Raw genomic sequence first — 19,011 nt, 5'->3', positions numbered from 1 at the left:
TCCCCCGCTGCTTTGCATTATCTTGCAGGAGCTCTCGTTGGAGCACGTGTTTGGCTACAGAGGATTCGATTGTCGTAACAACCTGCATTACCTCAATGATGGTGTCGATATTGTTTATCACACAGCTGCTGCTGCCATTGTGCAGAACCTTTCTTCAGGTACGTTGTACAATGCTCCGCCACCTAGGAAAACACTGCAGCGTAGCATTTCGTATACAGATACAGAGTATAGGCACATTTTACTCAGCATAAGCTGCTTGTGCTTACTGTTCAAACACTTTTGCAAATAAGACACATTTTAAAAAGTCAGGTAGAAGACGCCTGGTGCTTCGGAAACTAGAAGGGCTGTCTAACGCGCCAGGAGGCTACATTTATGTTAACACATCTGTATAACCAAGGATCCTTCTAGTTGTCTGACCTACAAACTTAAGTCACCCGTGCATTATGCGATTTTGGCGCGATTATACCCTATTCCAATCCGATATGTGCTCCCGTGTTCATCAGATTGGAGCCTGAGATTGCACATACTGCACAAAAGATAAATCTTATGTGCAGCCATCACCGGGCAGAGGGACCCAGGTGGGGGGATGCTGGGAGCTGGGCAGGGGGACTCCAAGAGCCGGGTAGAGGGACCTGGGTGGGGAGATGCCAGGAGCTGGGCAGGAGGACTCCAAGAGCCAGGCAGAGGGATGACAGGTGGGGGGATGCTGGGAGCTGGGCAGGGGGACTCCAAGAGCCGGGCAGAGGGACCCGGGTGGGGAGATGCTGGGCAGGGGGACTCCAAGAGCCGGGCAGAGGGACCCTGGTGGGGAGACGCCAGGAGCTGGGCAGGAGGACTCCAAGAGCCGGGCAGAGGGATGACAGGTGGGGGGATGCTGGGAGCTGGGCAGGAGGACTCCAAGAGCCGGGCAGAGGGACCCGGGTGGGGAGATGCCAGGAGCTGGGCAGGGGGACTCCAAGAGCCGGGCAGAGGGATGACAGGTGGGGGGATGCTGGGAGCTGGGCAGGGGAGCTTCAAGAGCCGGGCAGAGGGACCCGGGTGGGGAGATGCCAGGAGCTGGGCAGGGGGACTCCAAGAGCCTGGCAGAGGGATGACAGGTGGGGGGATGCTGGGAGCTGGGCAGGGGAGCTTCAAGAGCCGGGCAGAGGGATGCTGAGAGCCAGGCAGGGGGACTGCAAGAGCCAGGCGGAGGAAGCAGGGGGGGGGGGGGGGATTTACCTGGCATGAGGACTCCAAAACTCGGACGAGGGGAGCCGGGCGGCGTGCAAATGAAAAAAAAAAATACAAATAAATAAGCAGCCACTGACAGCCAATCAGTGGCTGCCCATTCATTTGTATGGGTTTATTTATTCTCCTGCAGCCCAACTCCCCGCACCCGGCACCTGGCTTCCTCCGCATGCAGTGTCCAGGTGATAAATTGGACGAGTCAGCCTAATGTATGGGGGCCTTTAGTGCTGGCTTGTTTTGGATCTCAACATTGTCTCATCTAGGATACAATTGCTTGTTGTTTGCTCCTTTATTAAGTGAATTCCATAATCTTTATTCCCACTGGATGATTCACCTGCTGTTCTGTATTAATCCTAGGAAGTCAGAGCTTCTATCTGGAGCACACAGATGATATACTCTGCCTGACAGCCAATCAGCATCCAAAATACAAGAATGTTGTTGCAACTGGACAAATCGGTAAGACATTACAATATGCAGATAAACTCCACGGCGGCTGAGGAACCAATACTGTACCGTAGCGGTAACGCCACCATAATGCCAGTGGTATGGATGGTGCCAAATATGCAGATAAACTCCACGGCGGCTGAGGAACCAATACTGTACCGTAGCGGTAACGCCACCATAATGCCAGTGGTATGGATGGTGCCAAATATGCAGCCGGCTCCACCTTATCTCCTGTGAGACACCACTGTGACAGGGCATTTAGTATATAACTAGGTGATTCATCGCGCCCTCCGGGCGCTCTTCACACCGTCGTGAGAGGCTTCGAGATAGAACAAAATGGGGGAGAGTGCAGGGGAGAGAGAGATTAGACCAGAGGAGAGAGAGAGTGCAGGATATAAAGAAAGATAAAGGACAGGAGGGGGGGGGGGGGTTAGACAGAGCAGGAGAGAGAGAGAGACAGAAACATGAGAGAGGTTAGACACCCCCCTCCCCCCCTTGCTCCTTCCAAGTCCCCATCTACGACCTCACCCTTAAAAATAAGTGCTGAAGTTTACCTCCAGCATTGAGGGAAGGTCTCCCTGTAGGCGCCGGGTCTTTCATTCGTCTGCAGTTCTGCACCGGGTTTCCGCTGTGGAGGCATGCTGTTTCCCAGCTGAGCTCACATATCAGGCAGCGCAGCTCCCTTCCATGTCTACCGCGGCGCACAGCGCAGGCAGCAGCATGGTTCCTCCTGCATGATTCAGCCGGGGCTAGTCACTAAATAGTGACATCGAGTCCCGATATGAGGTCAGAGGGGAGGGGGGTGGATCACCACTTCTCCCTCCGTCCCTTCACAGCAGGGCCGGTGCAAGGATTCTCAGCGCCCTAGGGAAATTTCAGCATAACACCCCCCCCCCCCCCCGACCCCCACCCAGCACTATACTATACCCAGGTGAATAAGTACAGAGGCAGTATTTTTGTCAGTAGGAGAAGAGTTGGAACCCATATATTACCACTGCTACTGAAACTGAAGCCGACAATGCTGCTTCAGTGGCAAGAGGCTCTATCAAGGTACAGCCTCGCAAGCCCAACTCTCAGCTGCAGCTATCATGGGCCTGATTAAGCATTCAGGGAGCCCGGGGTACTTAGCAAAGAAAGGCCTTACCTCTCTTGTCAGCTCTGCCCCATTGCTATACTTGCTATACTTGCTATGTGTGTGCCTTCTCTCCCTGCACTGCCATGAAGCAGCAGCACAGGCTGTAACTGCAACTCAGGAGGTGTGCAATGCTGAACATTGCAATTAGTTATCCAGCCATAAAATCCCTAAGGCAGCTGTGATGGGGTATATGGTTATGGTTAGGCTGTGGGGGGTCTGGTTAGGGCTATGCTGGTGGAGGGGGGTGTATGGTTAGGGTTAGGTTATGGGATTATGGTATATAGTTAGGGTTAGGCTATGGGATGATGGTATATAGTTAGGGTTAGGCTGTGGGGTTTATGGTTATGGTTAGGCTGTGGGAGGAGGGGTATATGCTTAGGTTTAGGCTGTGGGAGGGGGGTGTATGCGTAGGGTTAGGCTATGGGGGGTATGGTCAGGGTTAGGCTGTAGTATGAGGGGTGGATGATTAGGGTTAGGCTGTGGGAGGGGGGGTTGTATGGTTAGGGTTAGGCTATGGTCAGGGTTAGGCTGTGGGGGTTAGGAGGAAGCTACTAAGGGGGGAAGGATGGCCCTGAAGGTTTGAGCACAATCACCTTACTGTGTCACTACTAACCTGTTCCTCCATTGCTCGAAAAAGGCTGCTTGTAGGGGATGCTCTGTCTAATTTGTATAACTGCACTGCAGTTCTCGATCTCCCCAGCGGGGACCTCCAGTTCCTTGGATCACTCTCAGTCGTGTTCTCCTTCACTTGCACCCTCAGCTTACACCATATGATGAGGTGTCATATCGCTGGCCTGTGTAGCTGAGGACGGAGGGCCAGCTGTAATTCCGGTCCCACGGCTTGCGCTGTTGCTTTGACCCAGTACATTGGGTTACACACCTTTCACCCTGCAGTAGCTACTGGCGGACAACCCCACCCACACATATATTGAAGGGAGAAGCTGAGTGAGAGCCGGGTGTTTCAGCTTTCTGTAACAATGGCACGCCAAATCAAGGGAGCGTGGCAGGCGGCCCGCAGAGACGCTTTTAGGCCAGTATCCGAAGGTCTGTTAAAGTCCTCCGCCTACGCTGGGTAGCAACACTGTGGCCTGTGCGCTCCCCTTTACAGTCAATTCATTTGAGGAGCTGCGTCTCCTGCTTCTAGTTTGGATAGTATGAGCAGAGGAGCACAGGGTCACAAATCCGCAGCTATGGCGGCAGGAGCTCCTTGTTGTTACAATACGGCGCGGGGGTACTGGCGGTAACTGTACGCTGTGACTGCACTCCATGGCGCTGTCAGCACTACCCTGTCCGTGCGGGTGTGGGGGGTTGTGCGCAGGACTGTGCGTACTGCAGCTGATGCGAGGTTGGGGGGGCGGGCTTGTTGTGTGGCTGGGCGGCGATGGGGAGTGGCGGGCGAGGAGGGGGCGGATAGGTGTGCAAGCTGGAGGCTGAGGGGGGGCATGGCGTGTAGCCGTGGGGCGGGCTTGTTGTGTGGCTGGGCGGCGATGGGGAGTGGCGGGCGAGGAGGGGGCGGATAGCTGTGGAGAGCGGAGGGTTGTGTAAGACGGAAGTTGGCATGTTTTGCATTGTGGCTGACAGTGACTATGGGCCTGTCAATCACCCGTGGAAGCCCGCCCACCGTTTGCTAGACTAATTGTGAGTGACGGATCTGGCTAAATATATAAGAGATAAATGATAGGGCAATACATCTTTGGAACAGTCTTTGGAACAGATGAGCCTACAATTTATCAATGGTGGTTTCCACCCAAGAACATGATTTGTACTATTGACCCCTCTGCCCCTAAATAGCCCTCACTGAAAACAGTGTTCTAGGTGAAGGCTGCCAAATTGCCACTTGCAACACTTGCAACATGCTAATGCATACCTTACCTACCATACATTTTAAACACCCTCTAAGGCTGGGTACACACCTGGCAGACATATTGGTCATTGGCTGTATGCCAGGGCCCAAACGATATGTCTGTGAATGATGCTGTTCAGACATATATGGGCTGATTCAAATGTCGCATTCAAATGTTGCATGCGCCCCCTGCTGGCCATATATAGTAATGGCCGTCTATCAGTGCTAATTGTCGTCTAATCAGAGCAAAAATGATTAGCTCCAATAGACACCCATTACTATAAATGGCCAGCAGAGGGCGCACACAGCATTTGAATTGGCCCCATTGTTTGTACACACCCGCTGAGACGTCAACCAAATATCATCTGTTCAATAGTTTTAGTATCATTGGAGCCCATTAATAGGAATAATGCTCTGGGGGATATTAGATAATAGCAGATTAGATAATAGGTGATATTATATCAAATAAGTTTTAGATCAGTGGTTCTCAAACTCGGTCCTCGGGATCCCACACAAAGAGAATGCATTGGAACTAAGTCATGACTGCACACATAGCATTGACTTGTATCAACCTTCCATTGCCCACCTTCCCACCCCATGTCCGTTCCCATGCAAGATAAGCAAAGTTGGGCTCCATTGTCATCCATGTAATGCATGATAGTAACACAGCTCCAATATGCGAGCCTCACTGGCACTTTTGTAGCAACATTTAAATAATGGGGGTTATTCAGCCCTGATTGACACAACTTCCCTACAAATGCTTGGGTATGACTGCATTTTCCCTGACACTCACAGAAAACAGATGGTTACCACCCCCCAAAAAGTACGGCCGGCGATAACAAAGATGCTGGATTTGGTACTTGTTTCCTAGCACGGCGCCCATCGCATACCGTATTTAGTGGTATGCGATGCGTGCGATGCGATGCGATATTCCCGTTAACTTAACAGGAGTGCTTGTACAATGAAATATCGCATAGCATCGCATGCCAGCAAATGCATAATTAGTGGTATTTAAATAGAAATTTATTTTATTTATTTGTAATATATTTATTCATTGACAGTATTAACACATTTGTCTTGGTCAACATGCATTAGGTCGAAATTGACAAAAGGTCTATGTGCATCAGTTGACCTTTGGCTTGTGTTGACATACTGCATGTCGATCTTTTGGTCTATTAACTGTCGACCCTTTTGATCCACACCGCTGGTTGTTTAGGGTCTGATTCAGAGGTGGACGCAGCGCGATGTTTGCACAGTTGAGCGATTTTGTTTACTACAGGTCTGTTAAGCCCTTACTGGGCGGCAGCGACGTACGGACCCTCCCCTATATAAGTCACTATTTCGTGAGGCGATCCGTGGGCGGCAGCGACGTACGGATCCTCCCCTATATAAGTCACTATTACATGAGGCGATCCGTGGGCGGCAGCGACGTACGGACCCTCCCCTATATAAGTCACTATTACATGAGGCGATCCGTGGGCAGCAGCGACGTACGGACCCTCCCCTATATAAGTCACTATTACATGAGGCGATCCGCGGGCAGCAGCGACGTACGGATCCTCCCCTATATAAGTCACTATTACATGAGGCGATCCGTGGGCGGCAGCGACGTACGGATCCTCCCCTATATAAGTCACTATTACATGAGGCGATCCGTGGGCGGCAGCGACGTACGGACCCTCCCCTATATAAGTCACTATTACATGAGGCGATCCGTGGGCGGCAGCGACGTACGGACCCTCCCCTATATAAGTCACTATTACATGAGGCGATCCGTGGGCGGCAGCGACGTACGGACCCTCCCCTATATAAGTCACTATTACATGAGGCGATCCGCGGGCAGCAGCGACGTACGGATCCTCCCCTATATAAGTCACTATTACATGAGGCGATCCGTGGGCGGCAGCGACGTACGGATCCTCCCCTATATAAGTCACTATTACATGAAAAAAGAAAAAAGAAGTGGCAGAGCGCTAATCTATATGTAATTGAATCTGCTGCTGTCTCTGATAAGGGGACACCCCAGCCCCTTAGACACAGGTGCAAAGAAGAAAAAAGTTTCAGAGGCAGCGCTGATTCAAATAATCATTTAAAATTTATTATGGAACAATAAATACAATTTTGTATTCAGATACCGGCCGGTACTTCAGATATATAAAATACACATTTAAATCACACAATAAAAGAAAATAAGGTACTTGTGTATTTTGGCGGCGCCCCTGATGTCCGTCGTACGACGAACATATCGCATCGCATCGCATGCCATGCACCCGATGGCATGCGATGCGACGCGATTTTGACCCCCTATACGACCAAAAATCGTATAAGCACCCTAAAGGGTGCTTTTGAGCACCCAAATGGATGCTTACAATGTTAAATGCACCCCCACGCCACCCCCCACTATAAACGTGAACCCGAAGCGTGGCGAGCGCAGCGAGCCCGCGAGGGGCGGCGGTACGCGTCCTACGACTTTTTCATACCCCCACTATCCACGTCGGCGTGGAGTTGAGAATAGAATAGTGTGGCGAGCGCAGCGAGCCACCGAGCCCGAAGCGTGGCGAGCGCAGCGAGCCCCGCGAGGGGACGCGGATACCTTCACAGTTATACGCGTCCCCTCGCGGGCTTCACAGGTGTCCGTGGCGACGCGGACACCTGTGAAGCCCGCGAGGGGACGCGTTTACCTGTGAAGGTATCCGCGTCCCCTCGCGGGGCTCGCTGCGCGGATACCTTCACAGTTATACGCGTCCCCTCGCGGGCTTCACAGGTGTCCGTGGCGACGCGGACACCTGTGAAGCCCGCGAGGGGACGCGTTTACCTGTGAAGGTATCCGCGTCCCCTCGCGGGGCTCGCTGCGCTCGCCACGCTTCGGGCTCGGTGGCTCGCTGCGCTCGCCACACTATTCTATTCTCAACTCCACGCCGACGTGGATAGTGGGGGTATGAAAAGGTCGTAGGACGCGTACCGCCGCCCCTCGTGGGCTCGCTGCTCTCGTCACGCTTCGGGTTCACGTTTATAGTGGGGGGTGGCGTGGGGGTGCATTTAACATTGTAAGCACCCATTTGGGTGCTTAACATAGTATAAGCACCCATTAGGGTGCTTATACAATGTTTAATCGCATCGCATCGCATCGTATGGCATCGTATGCCATGTACAATGGCATACAATTTCAAAATTGTATGCCATCGTGCTCTATCGTACGATATCGCGTCGCATCGCATACCATCGTATGTGTTATGGTATGCGATGCGATGGGCGCCGCCAAAATACACAAGTACCGAAAATAATAGCAATAATACGTCATACAATTGGTTAGTGGCTTGCTGCAGTGAATGGTAATCCACTCTCTTTCACTCCAGTTTTAGTATAGATGTATTTGTTAATGAATATGAACAGTTAGCTCTCTCACAGCTTAGTCCAGGTTAGTAAGTTATGGCATGCATGCTTTTATGGTTAGAATGGGTTAATGGTAAGAAAACATGGAGGGAATGAATGGTGCTCAATTGAGCTATAACCTGCTCTCCTCCGGTTCGGTCACTCAGTCAGTCTGTGGGGGGATTTTTGTATCCAGCTGTTAATTCCTTGCGGTAGATGCAAAACAGCTCCCAGTGTTGGGTCCACAGGCGGGGGTGCGATAGCGGAGGTAGGGAATATGCAGGAAGGCACAATGCAGGAAGGCACAATGAAGTAGCGGTCAGCGTCTGGTCTCCTTAACGCGTTTCTCGGCCTGTCACGCTCGGCCGCTTCATCAGAAGGACGTAGATGTAGTGCGCCCCCGTCGCTCAGATTTTATGGCGTTCAGGGCTTAGTGTGCGCTTGCGCTGTTTGGACTTCTCCAAGCCTCGTTTTCGTTCAGACGCGCCAAGCGTCCATATTGCGTTCCATTCACGCTCACACCTCGTTTTCGCAAATGCGGAAGTGTTCGTTTGGTAAGCGCCTTTGAAAATCATATGTGTATTTTTATATACTCACACCTCGTTTTCATATGAGGATTCACATTGATGGATTAAAAGTCACGTGTGCCACTTCTATTTTGTGTAAAGAATATTATATGCAGCATTTTAATTTTCAGTCCGTTTTTTTATATATATATATTAATTAAGCAGATGTATACATACATGAATTAAATAATTCACAGATGAGAATTTTTTCAAGAAATATATATGGAATTGAAAGCACACTAACATGATCTCAAAGAAAAAATATATATACATAGAAAAACCATGTATACACACACAAATTTACACTAATCTAGCACAATAGAATGAATTAAAATCTTACTTTTATCATAGGAATGTCGCCATTATTGCATTTACTTATTTATATATATATATGTTGTTTTTGTTAGATAATCACAATAAATGTCTTAATCATAATTAATTAATTTATTTTACGCAGAGTATAGCAGTAATTAATAATTCTTTCTAACACACTGTTATTAATGAACTAATTTATTATCAGTTTTAATAATTTTTGATTGTCAAAACATGACACATAATGTGTCACACATATTGGGAAGAGAGATATGGTTTTTTAGCTTATAATAGACAGGTATTACAGGAGAAAGGGGGTACATATAGTCATATCATATGAAACTTAATAGCAAGTGTTTAGTATAGTATAGATAGATGTTCTTAAAGTTAACATCAATTCTTGCATCATCTAATAGGGAACAATGTACATGGATCAATAGGGTGGAAAAGAAGGGAGAAAAAAGAAGGGAGAAAAAGGAAAAGATATGTTTGGCATGCCTAACCATGTGTCACAGGGAGTTATACATACAGAACTTCTATACCTTAAATCATATATTATTAAGTTCTACACAGTCATTAAGACCCTTAGGGATTAATGTGGCTAATCTAAATATCCAGTACGCCTCCCTACGACACAGGTTTCCAAACCTATCTCCTCCTCTTATTGTTTTCTTTATTTGTTCTATAGCTTTTATTTGTATTTTATTTACACAATTTTCTTGACAAGAGGAGATGTGTTTGGAAAGAGGGTGCGTACGGATACCTCCCAATATGTTCCTTCTATGTTCGAGGTATCTAGTATGTAGGCTTCTCGTGGTACGCCCCACATACTGCAGTCCACAGGCGCAGTCCATTACATAGACTACGAATGTGGATCTGCAGTTAAGATGTCCTTTGATTTAGAATTTTTCTTTAGTTTCATAGGACTCAAATTCAATACTCTTTTTATTTCCTGCTGTCTGGCATGTGTAGCATTTATGGTTACCACATTTATGATAACCTTCAGGTAATGGTGGGAGCCAGTTTTTTATATTAGGTTCTATAGACGGGGTTTTTAGCATGGAGAAGTGGCTTGACACTAGTTTGGATTTCAAGTTTTCAGCTTTGCGGAAGATAACTTTTCCACCTTGTTCTATTACATCCTTCAAAAGGTTGTCTTGCAATAGGATTTTACTATTTCTATTTACAATTTTTTTGATCTCATAAGCAAAGCTGTTATATTGTGTCACGAATGATACACTTCTCTCATTATTCTGATATTCTTCACGGGAGGAATTTTTTCCATTTTTACCAGTTTTTTTGTTTTCTCTGTCTATTAATAAATTTTCTCTGTCTATCTGTTTTACCTCTTCATAGGCCTGATCTAACAATTGATTTGGGTACCCTTGATCTTTAAATGAATTAATTAGCCCTTTGGCTTGTTTATGAAAGGCTTGTTCGGTCGAGCAGTTACGTCTAATTCTTACCATTTGGCTTTTGGGAATATTAGTTTTCCATTGTGTGGCGTGTGAACTTGTAAATTCTAAATATCTACTTTGGTCAACAGGTTTTATATAAGTTTCTGTGTCCAGCTTGTTTTCATTTTTATTGGCCGAGAGTGCTATATCCAGAAAATTAATTTGTGTAGGGTGGTGACTACAGGTGAATTTTAAACCATATGTGTTAAGATTCAAATTATCAAAGAAATTATTAAGTGAATTTAGATCCCCATCCCAAATTATAAACAAATCATCAATAAAACGTGCGTAGAGGACCAGGTTCGCACCGAACCGCTCACACCAAACATGCTCCTCCTCGAAGGCACCCATGTAGAGGTTCGCAAAGCTCGGCGCGAACCTGGTCCCCATCGCCGTCCCCCGTGTCTGTAAATAATATTGTGCATTAAACAAAAAATAATTGTGCTCAAGAATAAAGTAAATGGCATTAATTATAAGCTCACGCAGAGGGTCGGAGATAGAGGTGTCTTTTTCCAGATATTTTTGTATGGTCTGTACACCCAATTTGTGGGGTATGTTTGAATATAGTGCCTCTACATCACATGTTACTAATGTATAGCGCTCATTCCATATTACCGTATTTATTAAGTTCAAAAATTGTTGTGTGTCTCTTATATAAGACCTCAGACCCTCCACGTGACCCTGTAAATAATAATCAACAAAAGCGGATAAATTATTAGTGAGGGACCCAACACCTGAAATAATTGGTCTCCCAGGGGGTTTGTGCAGGGATTTGTGGATTTTGGGCAAAAAGTAAAACGTGGGTGTGACAGGGTGTGAATTATACAGAAAGTGAAAGGTATCTTTGGTAATAGCGCCCCCGGCCAGAGCTGAATCTAATAAATCACGCAGGGCTTTCTGATATTGGGCGGTGGGGTTGCTGCTCAACAAACTGTAGAATTCGCTGTTATTTAATTGTCTATATGACTCTTCTATATAGTCCACAGTGTCGAGTATAACAACCCCACCGCCCTTGTCAGCCTGTTTGATAATAATACTTTTGTCTGCATATAGGCATTTTAGGGCCCTTCGTTCTCCTGAATTTAAGTTATCTTTTATACTTTGTTTGTCCGCTTTATCACATAATTTTTTAAATTGGTCTAAAGTTGTCCTATAAAAGCTTGGGTTTACATCCCCGCTGTTCCCTCTTTTTAGGGGGACCAGACAGGGATGTCCCCTCTCTCCCCTTCTGTTTGCAGTAGCGGTCGAACCCTTGGCCTGCATACTAAGAACGCAACTAGGAGGAGGTAGACATGGAGCAGGGTACGGCTTGAACATGGTGTCTTTATACGCCGATGATTTGTTAGTGGGAGTAGAGAACCCTGAGGAGGATATCCCTAGAATTATTGAGAGTATGAGGGAGTTTGGGTTATTCTCAGGTCTCACAATTAATTGGGGGAAATCCCATCTGTTGAATGTGGGGGAGAATGAGCTAGGAGGTTCGGTAGGCTCCCCTCTGCGTCCCACTGACAGGTTCAGATACCTGGGTGTGTGGGTCTCGGAGGTTCCGTTGGATTATATTCGGGACAATCTCGCGCCACTTATACAAGATATCAAGGTTAAATGTCGCTGCTGGGTGAAATTTCCCATATCTCAGATTGGCAGGGTAAATTTGATAAAGATGTCGATTCTGCCCAGGTTAATTTATGTATTTCAACAATCTCCAGTTTATATAAAAGACGATTATTTCAAAAAGATTAACGGTATCCTATCCTCTTTTATTTGGCATGAAAAGCGCCCTCGAATCAGGATGGATATTTTGTGCAGAGACAGGGATAGGGGTGGACTCGCGGTTCCGAACTTTAGGGCTTACTATATGGCTGCTCAGCTGGTCCATCTATGTGCTTGGGTTCGGGACGGCGAAGCCACGGTGGAGATCGCCGCTTTAATTAGGTGTAGCGAACCTGATACGGGCCCACTTCAGTGGTTGCTATCGATGGACCTGCGAGGGCACCCTCCACCTATCTTGATGCAAGCAGTTAAAGTGTGGAGATGGGTGCACAAGTTAATTAAATTTGAGGGTGTGGACCCTGACTCTTCTATATTTTCCTTGAATGAATTGACGGAATTAAAAAAGCAACAGGGTATGGCGATATGGGGGAAATATGAGGTGACAAGGATCGAGCAATTTTTCAGAAATGGCAACATTAAATCTTTTGAAGAAATTCGGGAGGAATATAATCTGCCCAGACATATGTTTTTCAGATTTCTTCAGGTTAGAAGCGCATTACAGCAGGTCGGGGACATATCTGTAAATGTTATAGAATCACCCTGCAAAAAATTTATTAAGCAATTGAGCGGTGGCGGGAAGAGATTGTCTAGAATATATGGCTTCCTGAGGTCATACACCCGGGTCGATGAATTGCAAGTCCTAAGGGACAAATGGGCCGCAGATCTCCAGCAGGGGATGGAGTTAGTCTGGGATAGGGCATTAGCAGTACCAGGGAGGGCTACTACGTCTATCCGAATCCAGCAAGTGCAATTTAATATTTTCCATAGGAGCTACCTGACCCCGGTCAGATTAAAAAGAATAGCAGGAACCCACGACGATAGATGTCCCAAATGCAGGGTGGAAATAGGATCCTTTTGGCATCTATTATGGGATTGCAAGGTTATCAAGGAGTTTTGGAAGAGGGTGGAGAATATACTGGTGACTACGGGGGTCCCTCGAGGGGCACTAACTGCGAGAAGTATGGTAATGGGTGTGTGGGACCAGGATGACCCAAACGATGATTGGAAGGATTTGGTGATTAATGTATCAGCAATAGCGAAAGTCGTAATTGCCAGACAATGGATGGCCTCCTCGGGTCCGAATGTCACCGAATGGGTGAATCTGGTCAACAGCACTTGTGAGCATGAAAGATTTGTTTACGCCTCCAGAGGGGCCTTGGTTAAATACGGGAAAATTTGGGGAAGATGGAGAAAATCAAGGTTATTTAAAACAGATGCCCGGAATAATAATGAAAACTAAAATAGAAGTACAAGGGAAACTTTCTATACTTTAGTCACTACATGTAGCACAGACGGTGTATAGGGTATGGTCGGGAACAAATACTGACTAAATAAACGGGTCACAAACAGGGAAAAAGTGATAGGTGGGAATTCTATAAAATTCACAGGGTAAAGAATAAGGGATAGTGGTAATTTAACCGTGTTGACACGGTGTTTAGCCTAAATTAGGGGGGTAAGGGGGAGGGTGGGAGGTTTAATAGTTAAGACACTAGGGTTTCGGGTTTCACAAACAAACACAGTACGAAGAAGCAAGTCCTAACAGGTGTGATGCCCACACATCTTTTTATACTTTGTGGGCTTGACTTGCGAGTAAGAATTGCACAGACCGCACTTTTTTTTTTTTTTTTTTCGTTCCCTGAAACGGATAATGAACAAGCGCATAAGCCACCTAGTAATCTTAGGTTGAACCGGGTTATCATATAAACAAAGAAGAAGAGAAGAGTAAAGGAAAGTGGAGGGGGTAAGCAAGGATAAGGAGGGAAAAGGAATGGATAAAGGGAAGAAAAAGAAGAGAGAAAGGGTAGAAAGAAAAAGGAAAAGATGAAGGAAGAGGAAATTAAATAAAAAAAAACTGGTCGGTAGGGGAAGGCTCGAGGGTTCGCTCCAGATAAAGAATTTACTATAAGATTTGATTCAACAGATTCTAACAAGGAAGAAAGGTCAAGGGAAAACGGGTAGGGCTAGAGAGGACAGACTATGTGTGTGGGGCATGTCTTGGGGGGCTGGGGGAGGGGGGGTTTTTGTATTATGTATTGTGATTTCTTTTTTTATGTCTTTCGTAATATATTGCTGTACATACTGAAATGTGTCTATAACCATTTATCGATATTGTGATGAACAATGTGAGATTTGTACGGCTACTGTCAGCCAGTTTTTCTAAAAATACGAAATCAAAAAACAATAAATAAAGACTTAATTAAAAAAAAAAAGCTTTCCACAAATGGTCCTTTGTACTGTAAAGGGTAAAACTCTGATTGACATTTGAATTTTGATGTTCTTTTAGAATCGTATATTTTGATTTGTGTATCTACTGAATCTTCTCCACTTATTTGTTCGTTCTCTAGAGATTCCAACATTTCTAGAGCTATTTTATCATCCAGATCTAGCGTAATTGGGGTACCCTCAATCTTTTTTTGTTTCATGGTTTGTGTAGCAAAGAAACGTTTCCTGCTAAGGGTTCGTGTGTACCTATTGAGGTCTACAAAAAGTTTAAATAGATTCGGTTTGGATGAAGGTGCAAAATTCAATCCTCTTTCCAAAAGTTTAATTTCATCTGTAGTCAATTTTTTTGAAGAGAGGTTGAAGATGCCCTTCATTTTTGGACTTATCTTATGCACTGGCTTTTTGTTGACCTGTTTTCCTCCCCTGCTACCTCTTCTTCTCTTCTTATTCTTTTTAGAGAACCGATTAGGGGACCTATTTGGTGCGCCCCTAAAAAATCCTGGTTGGGGGATGCTGTCCACTCATCATCTGTGTCTGTAGGTGCACTCTCTAATCTTCTGTTTCTAGTTATATATTTATTATATGGAGATTGTGCATCTCTCAGTGGCTCGAATCTACTCCCACTTGTGTATTGGAAATCTCTATTCCTACCGTTTGACCTATTTTTTTGTTGTTGTTGAGGTTTTTCTTTATACCTACTGGGTGTATAGTTTGTACTTTCTCTCCCTCTTTCGCCTCCAAATCTTACTTTTTTATCTGTTTCCCTGTAGTTCTTTCTATATGTATTCCTTGTTCTATTATAATTTTCTGATGTTCTCATAGTGTTTCTGTTGTAACTATGTACCTCTCCTCTCTCATAGTCCTGTACATCTCTAGTTAATTTATTTTCCTTTCGGTATATAAGTTCATGTTCAAATTCCTTTATATTTTGGTTTACTTTCACATCTCTCTCCTTGTATTCTTGGGTCTTTTCAAAGGCTTTAAGTAATCCATATACCTTTTCTATCTCTCCTTGGAGCTCAGTTACCTTTTGCTCTCTGTATTTTATAAGGAGCTTCATAAGCCCTTTTGAGCAGTTATCTAGGATTGAATTCCACTCCCCAGTAAATTGGGAATCCTCTTTAAATGTTGAGGACTTTAAAATCCTCAGACCCCGTGGGATCAGATCACCGTCCAAATACTTTTGTAGGGTGATCTGGTCCCACCAGTGTCTAGTCTCTGCGATACACAAATTCTCTAGTTTATTAAACAATCTATGCATGTCTGTACTATCATTGTCCAAGGGCACCATTCCCTTGGTTTGGTTACCCTTTAGGTAGGAAGTTCTCCTTTCCATTCTCTCAGACATGCATAACAATGGCGACATCCTAAGAGATAGATTTGCAGCTCTTGCCTGGGGTAGTTTAGCCAAGAAACAAGAAAAAAGAAGTGGCAGAGCGCTAATCTATATGTAATTGAATCTGCTGCTGTCTCTGATAAGGGGACACCCCAGCCCCTTAGACACAGGTGCAAAGAAGAAAAAAGTTTCAGAGGCAGCGCTGATTCAAATAATCATTTAAAATTTATTATGGAACAATAAATACAATTTTGTATTCAGATACCGGCCGGTACTTCAGATATATAAAATACACATTTAAATCACACAATAAAAGAAAATAATAGCAATAATACGTAATACAATTGGTTAGTGGCTTGCTGCAGTGAATGGTAATCCACTCTCTTTCACTCCAGTTTTAGTATAGATGTATTTGTTAATGAATATGAACAGTTAGCTCTCTCACAGCTTAGTCCAGGTTAGTAAGTTATGGCATGCATGCTTTTATGGTTAGAATGGGTTAATGGTAAGAAAACATGGAGGGAATGAATGGTGCTCAATTGAGCTATAACCTGCTCTCCTCCGGTTCGGTCACTCAGTCAGTCTGTGGGGGGATTTTTGTATCCAGCTGTTAATTCCTTGCGGTAGATGCAAAACAGCTCCCAGTGTTGGGTCCACAGGCGGGGGTGCGATAGCGGAGGTAGGGAATATGCAGGAAGGCACAATGCAGGAAGGCACAATGAAGTAGCGGTCAGCGTCTGGTCTCCTTAACGCGTTTCTCGGCCTGTCACGCTCGGCCGCTTCATCAGAAGGACGTAGATGTAGTGCGCCCCCGTCGCTCAGATTTTATGGCGTTCAGGGCTTAGTGTGCGCTTGCGCTGTTTGGACTTCTCCAAGCCTCGTTTTCGTTCAGACGCGCCAAGCGTCCATATTGCGTTCCATTCACGCTCACACCTCGTTTTCGCAAATGCGGAAGTGTTCGTTTGGTAAGCGCCTTTGAAAATCATATGTGTATTTTTATATACTCACACCTCGTTTTCATATGAGGATTCACATTGATGGATTAAAAGTCACGTGTGCCACTTCTATTTTGTGTAAAGAATATTATATGCAGCATTTTAATTTTCAGTCCGTTTTTTTATATATATATATTAATTAAGCAGATGTATACATACATGAATTAAATAATTCACAGATGAGAATTTTTTCAAGAAATATATATGGAATTGAAAGCACACTAACATGATCTCAAAGAAAAAATATATATACATAGAAAAACCATGTATACACACACAAATTTACACTAATCTAGCACAATAGAATGAATTAAAATCTTACTTTTATCATAGGAATGTCGCCATTATTGCATTTACTTATTTATATATATTTATGTTGTTTTTGTTAGATAATCACAATAAATGTCTTGATCATAATTAATTAATTTATTTTACGCAGAGTATAGCAGTAATAATAATTCTTTCTAACACACTGTTATTAATGAACTAATTTATTATCAGTTTTAATAATTTTTGATTGTCAAAACATGACACATAATGTGTCACACATATTGGGAAGAGAGATATGGTTTTTTAGCTTATAATAGACAGGTATTACAGGAGAAAGGGGGTACATATAGTCATATCATATGAAACTTAATAGCAAGTGTTTAGTATAGTATAGATAGATGTTCTTAAAGTTAACATCAATTCTTGCATCATCTAATAGGGAACAATGTACATGGATCAATAGGGTGGAAAAGAAGGGAGAAAAAAGAAGGGAGAAAAAGGAAAATATATGTTTGGCATGCCTAACCATGTGTCACAGGGAGTTATACATACAGAACTTCTATACCTTAAATCATATATTATTAAGTTCTACACAGTCATTAAGACCCTTAGGGATTAATGTGGCTAATCTAAATATCCAGTACGCCTCCCTACGACACAGGTTTCCAAACTTATCTCCTCCTCTTATTGTTTTCTTTATTTGTTCTATAGCTTTTATTTGTATTTTATTTACACAATTTTCTTGACAAGAGGAGATGTGTTTGGAAAGAGGGTGCGTACGGATACCTCCCAATATGTTCCTTCTATGTTCGAGGTATCTAGTATGTAGGCTTCTCGTGGTACGCCCCACATACTGCAGTCCACAGGCGCAGTCCATTACATAGACTACGAATGTGGATCTGCAGTCAAGATGTCCTTTGATTTTGAATTTTTCTTTAGTTTCATAGGACTCAAATTCAATACTCTTTTTATTTCCTGCTGTCTGGCATGTGTAGCATTTATGGTTACCGCATTTATGATAACCTTCAGGTAATGGTGGGAGCCAGTTTTTTATATTAGGTTCTATAGACGGGGTTTTTAGCATGGAGAAGTGGCTTGACACTAGTTTGGATTTCAAGATATTACATGAGGCGATCCGTGGGCGGCAGCGACGTACAGATCCTCCCCTATATGTAAGTCACTATTACATGAGGTGATCCGTGGGCGGCAGCGACGTACGGATCCTCCCCTATATAAGTCACTATTACATGAGGTGATCCGTGGGCGGCAGCGACGTACGGATCCCAGAACTTTATCCCAATACTAATGGGTAGATTTATTAAGTTAAGTGAAGTGATAAAGTGGTTGGCTTTTATCACCGGCCAATCAGCTCCTACCTGTGAAGTTACAGGCTTGGTTTGAAAAATGACAGTTAGGACCTGATTGGCCGGTAATAAAAACCAGACACTTTATCACTTCACCGAGCTTAATAAATCTACCCGTTAGTATCGGGATAAAGTGGGAGGGAAGGCAGGATGGAACAGAGTTCCTACACCTGTAATGGTAGGGGGAACTAGTTCCACCTCCACCACAGGCGCCTGTACAGTAATTCCAACAAAAAAGCCCACCCCAGTGGCTTCCTTGTCTGTCACAGCGTATGTGATGTCATGGCGTCACTGTCTCTGAAGTGAAGAAGGGCCACTGATGGTGAGAGAGGGCTAGATCAACACAAAGAGGCAGGAAAGCTGCTGGAGGGACACAGATGGTGGGTTGCTGGAGTGACAGAGGCAGAGATGTGTATAAGGGGCACTACTGTGGACATTTTATGTATAAGGAGAACTACTACAGGCATTATGTGTATATGGGGCAGTGATGTGAGCATCATGTCTACAAGCAGCACTTTTGTGGGCATTATGTATATAAGTGGCACTTTTATGGGTATTATGTATATAAGCGGCACTAGCGGCATTATGTGTTGGGGCACTACTACTGTTTGAACTGCGTATAAGGGAAACTATTGCGTGGCACAACATATATAAGATGTACTACTGTGTAAGATGGTTCTATTGTGGTACTGGTCTT

General features: G+C 44.8%; 1 protein-coding gene across 5 annotated transcripts in view; it reads left to right on the top strand.

Moving 5' to 3' along the window:
* Window positions 1-19,011, top strand: part of EML6 (EMAP like 6) — a 201,057-nt gene that overhangs the window by 163,103 nt on the left and 18,943 nt on the right. For all 5 annotated transcript variants that reach the window (XM_083175222.1, XM_083175218.1, XM_083175217.1 and 2 more), the window contains 2 exons: window positions 29-158; window positions 1,585-1,683. In XM_083175222.1, the coding sequence (XP_083031348.1) occupies window positions 29-158; window positions 1,585-1,683 (229 nt within the window). The remainder of the gene's footprint in view (window positions 1-28; window positions 159-1,584; window positions 1,684-19,011) is intronic.

The sequence above is a fragment of the Crinia signifera genome, chromosome 3 (genome assembly GCF_055691185.1).
Source record: "Crinia signifera chromosome 3, ASM5569118v1, whole genome shotgun sequence".
Taxonomy (NCBI): Eukaryota; Metazoa; Chordata; class Amphibia; order Anura; family Myobatrachidae; genus Crinia; species Crinia signifera.
Note: the sequence above shows the minus strand (reverse complement) of the source record. Positions and strands in the feature narration are given on the sequence as shown.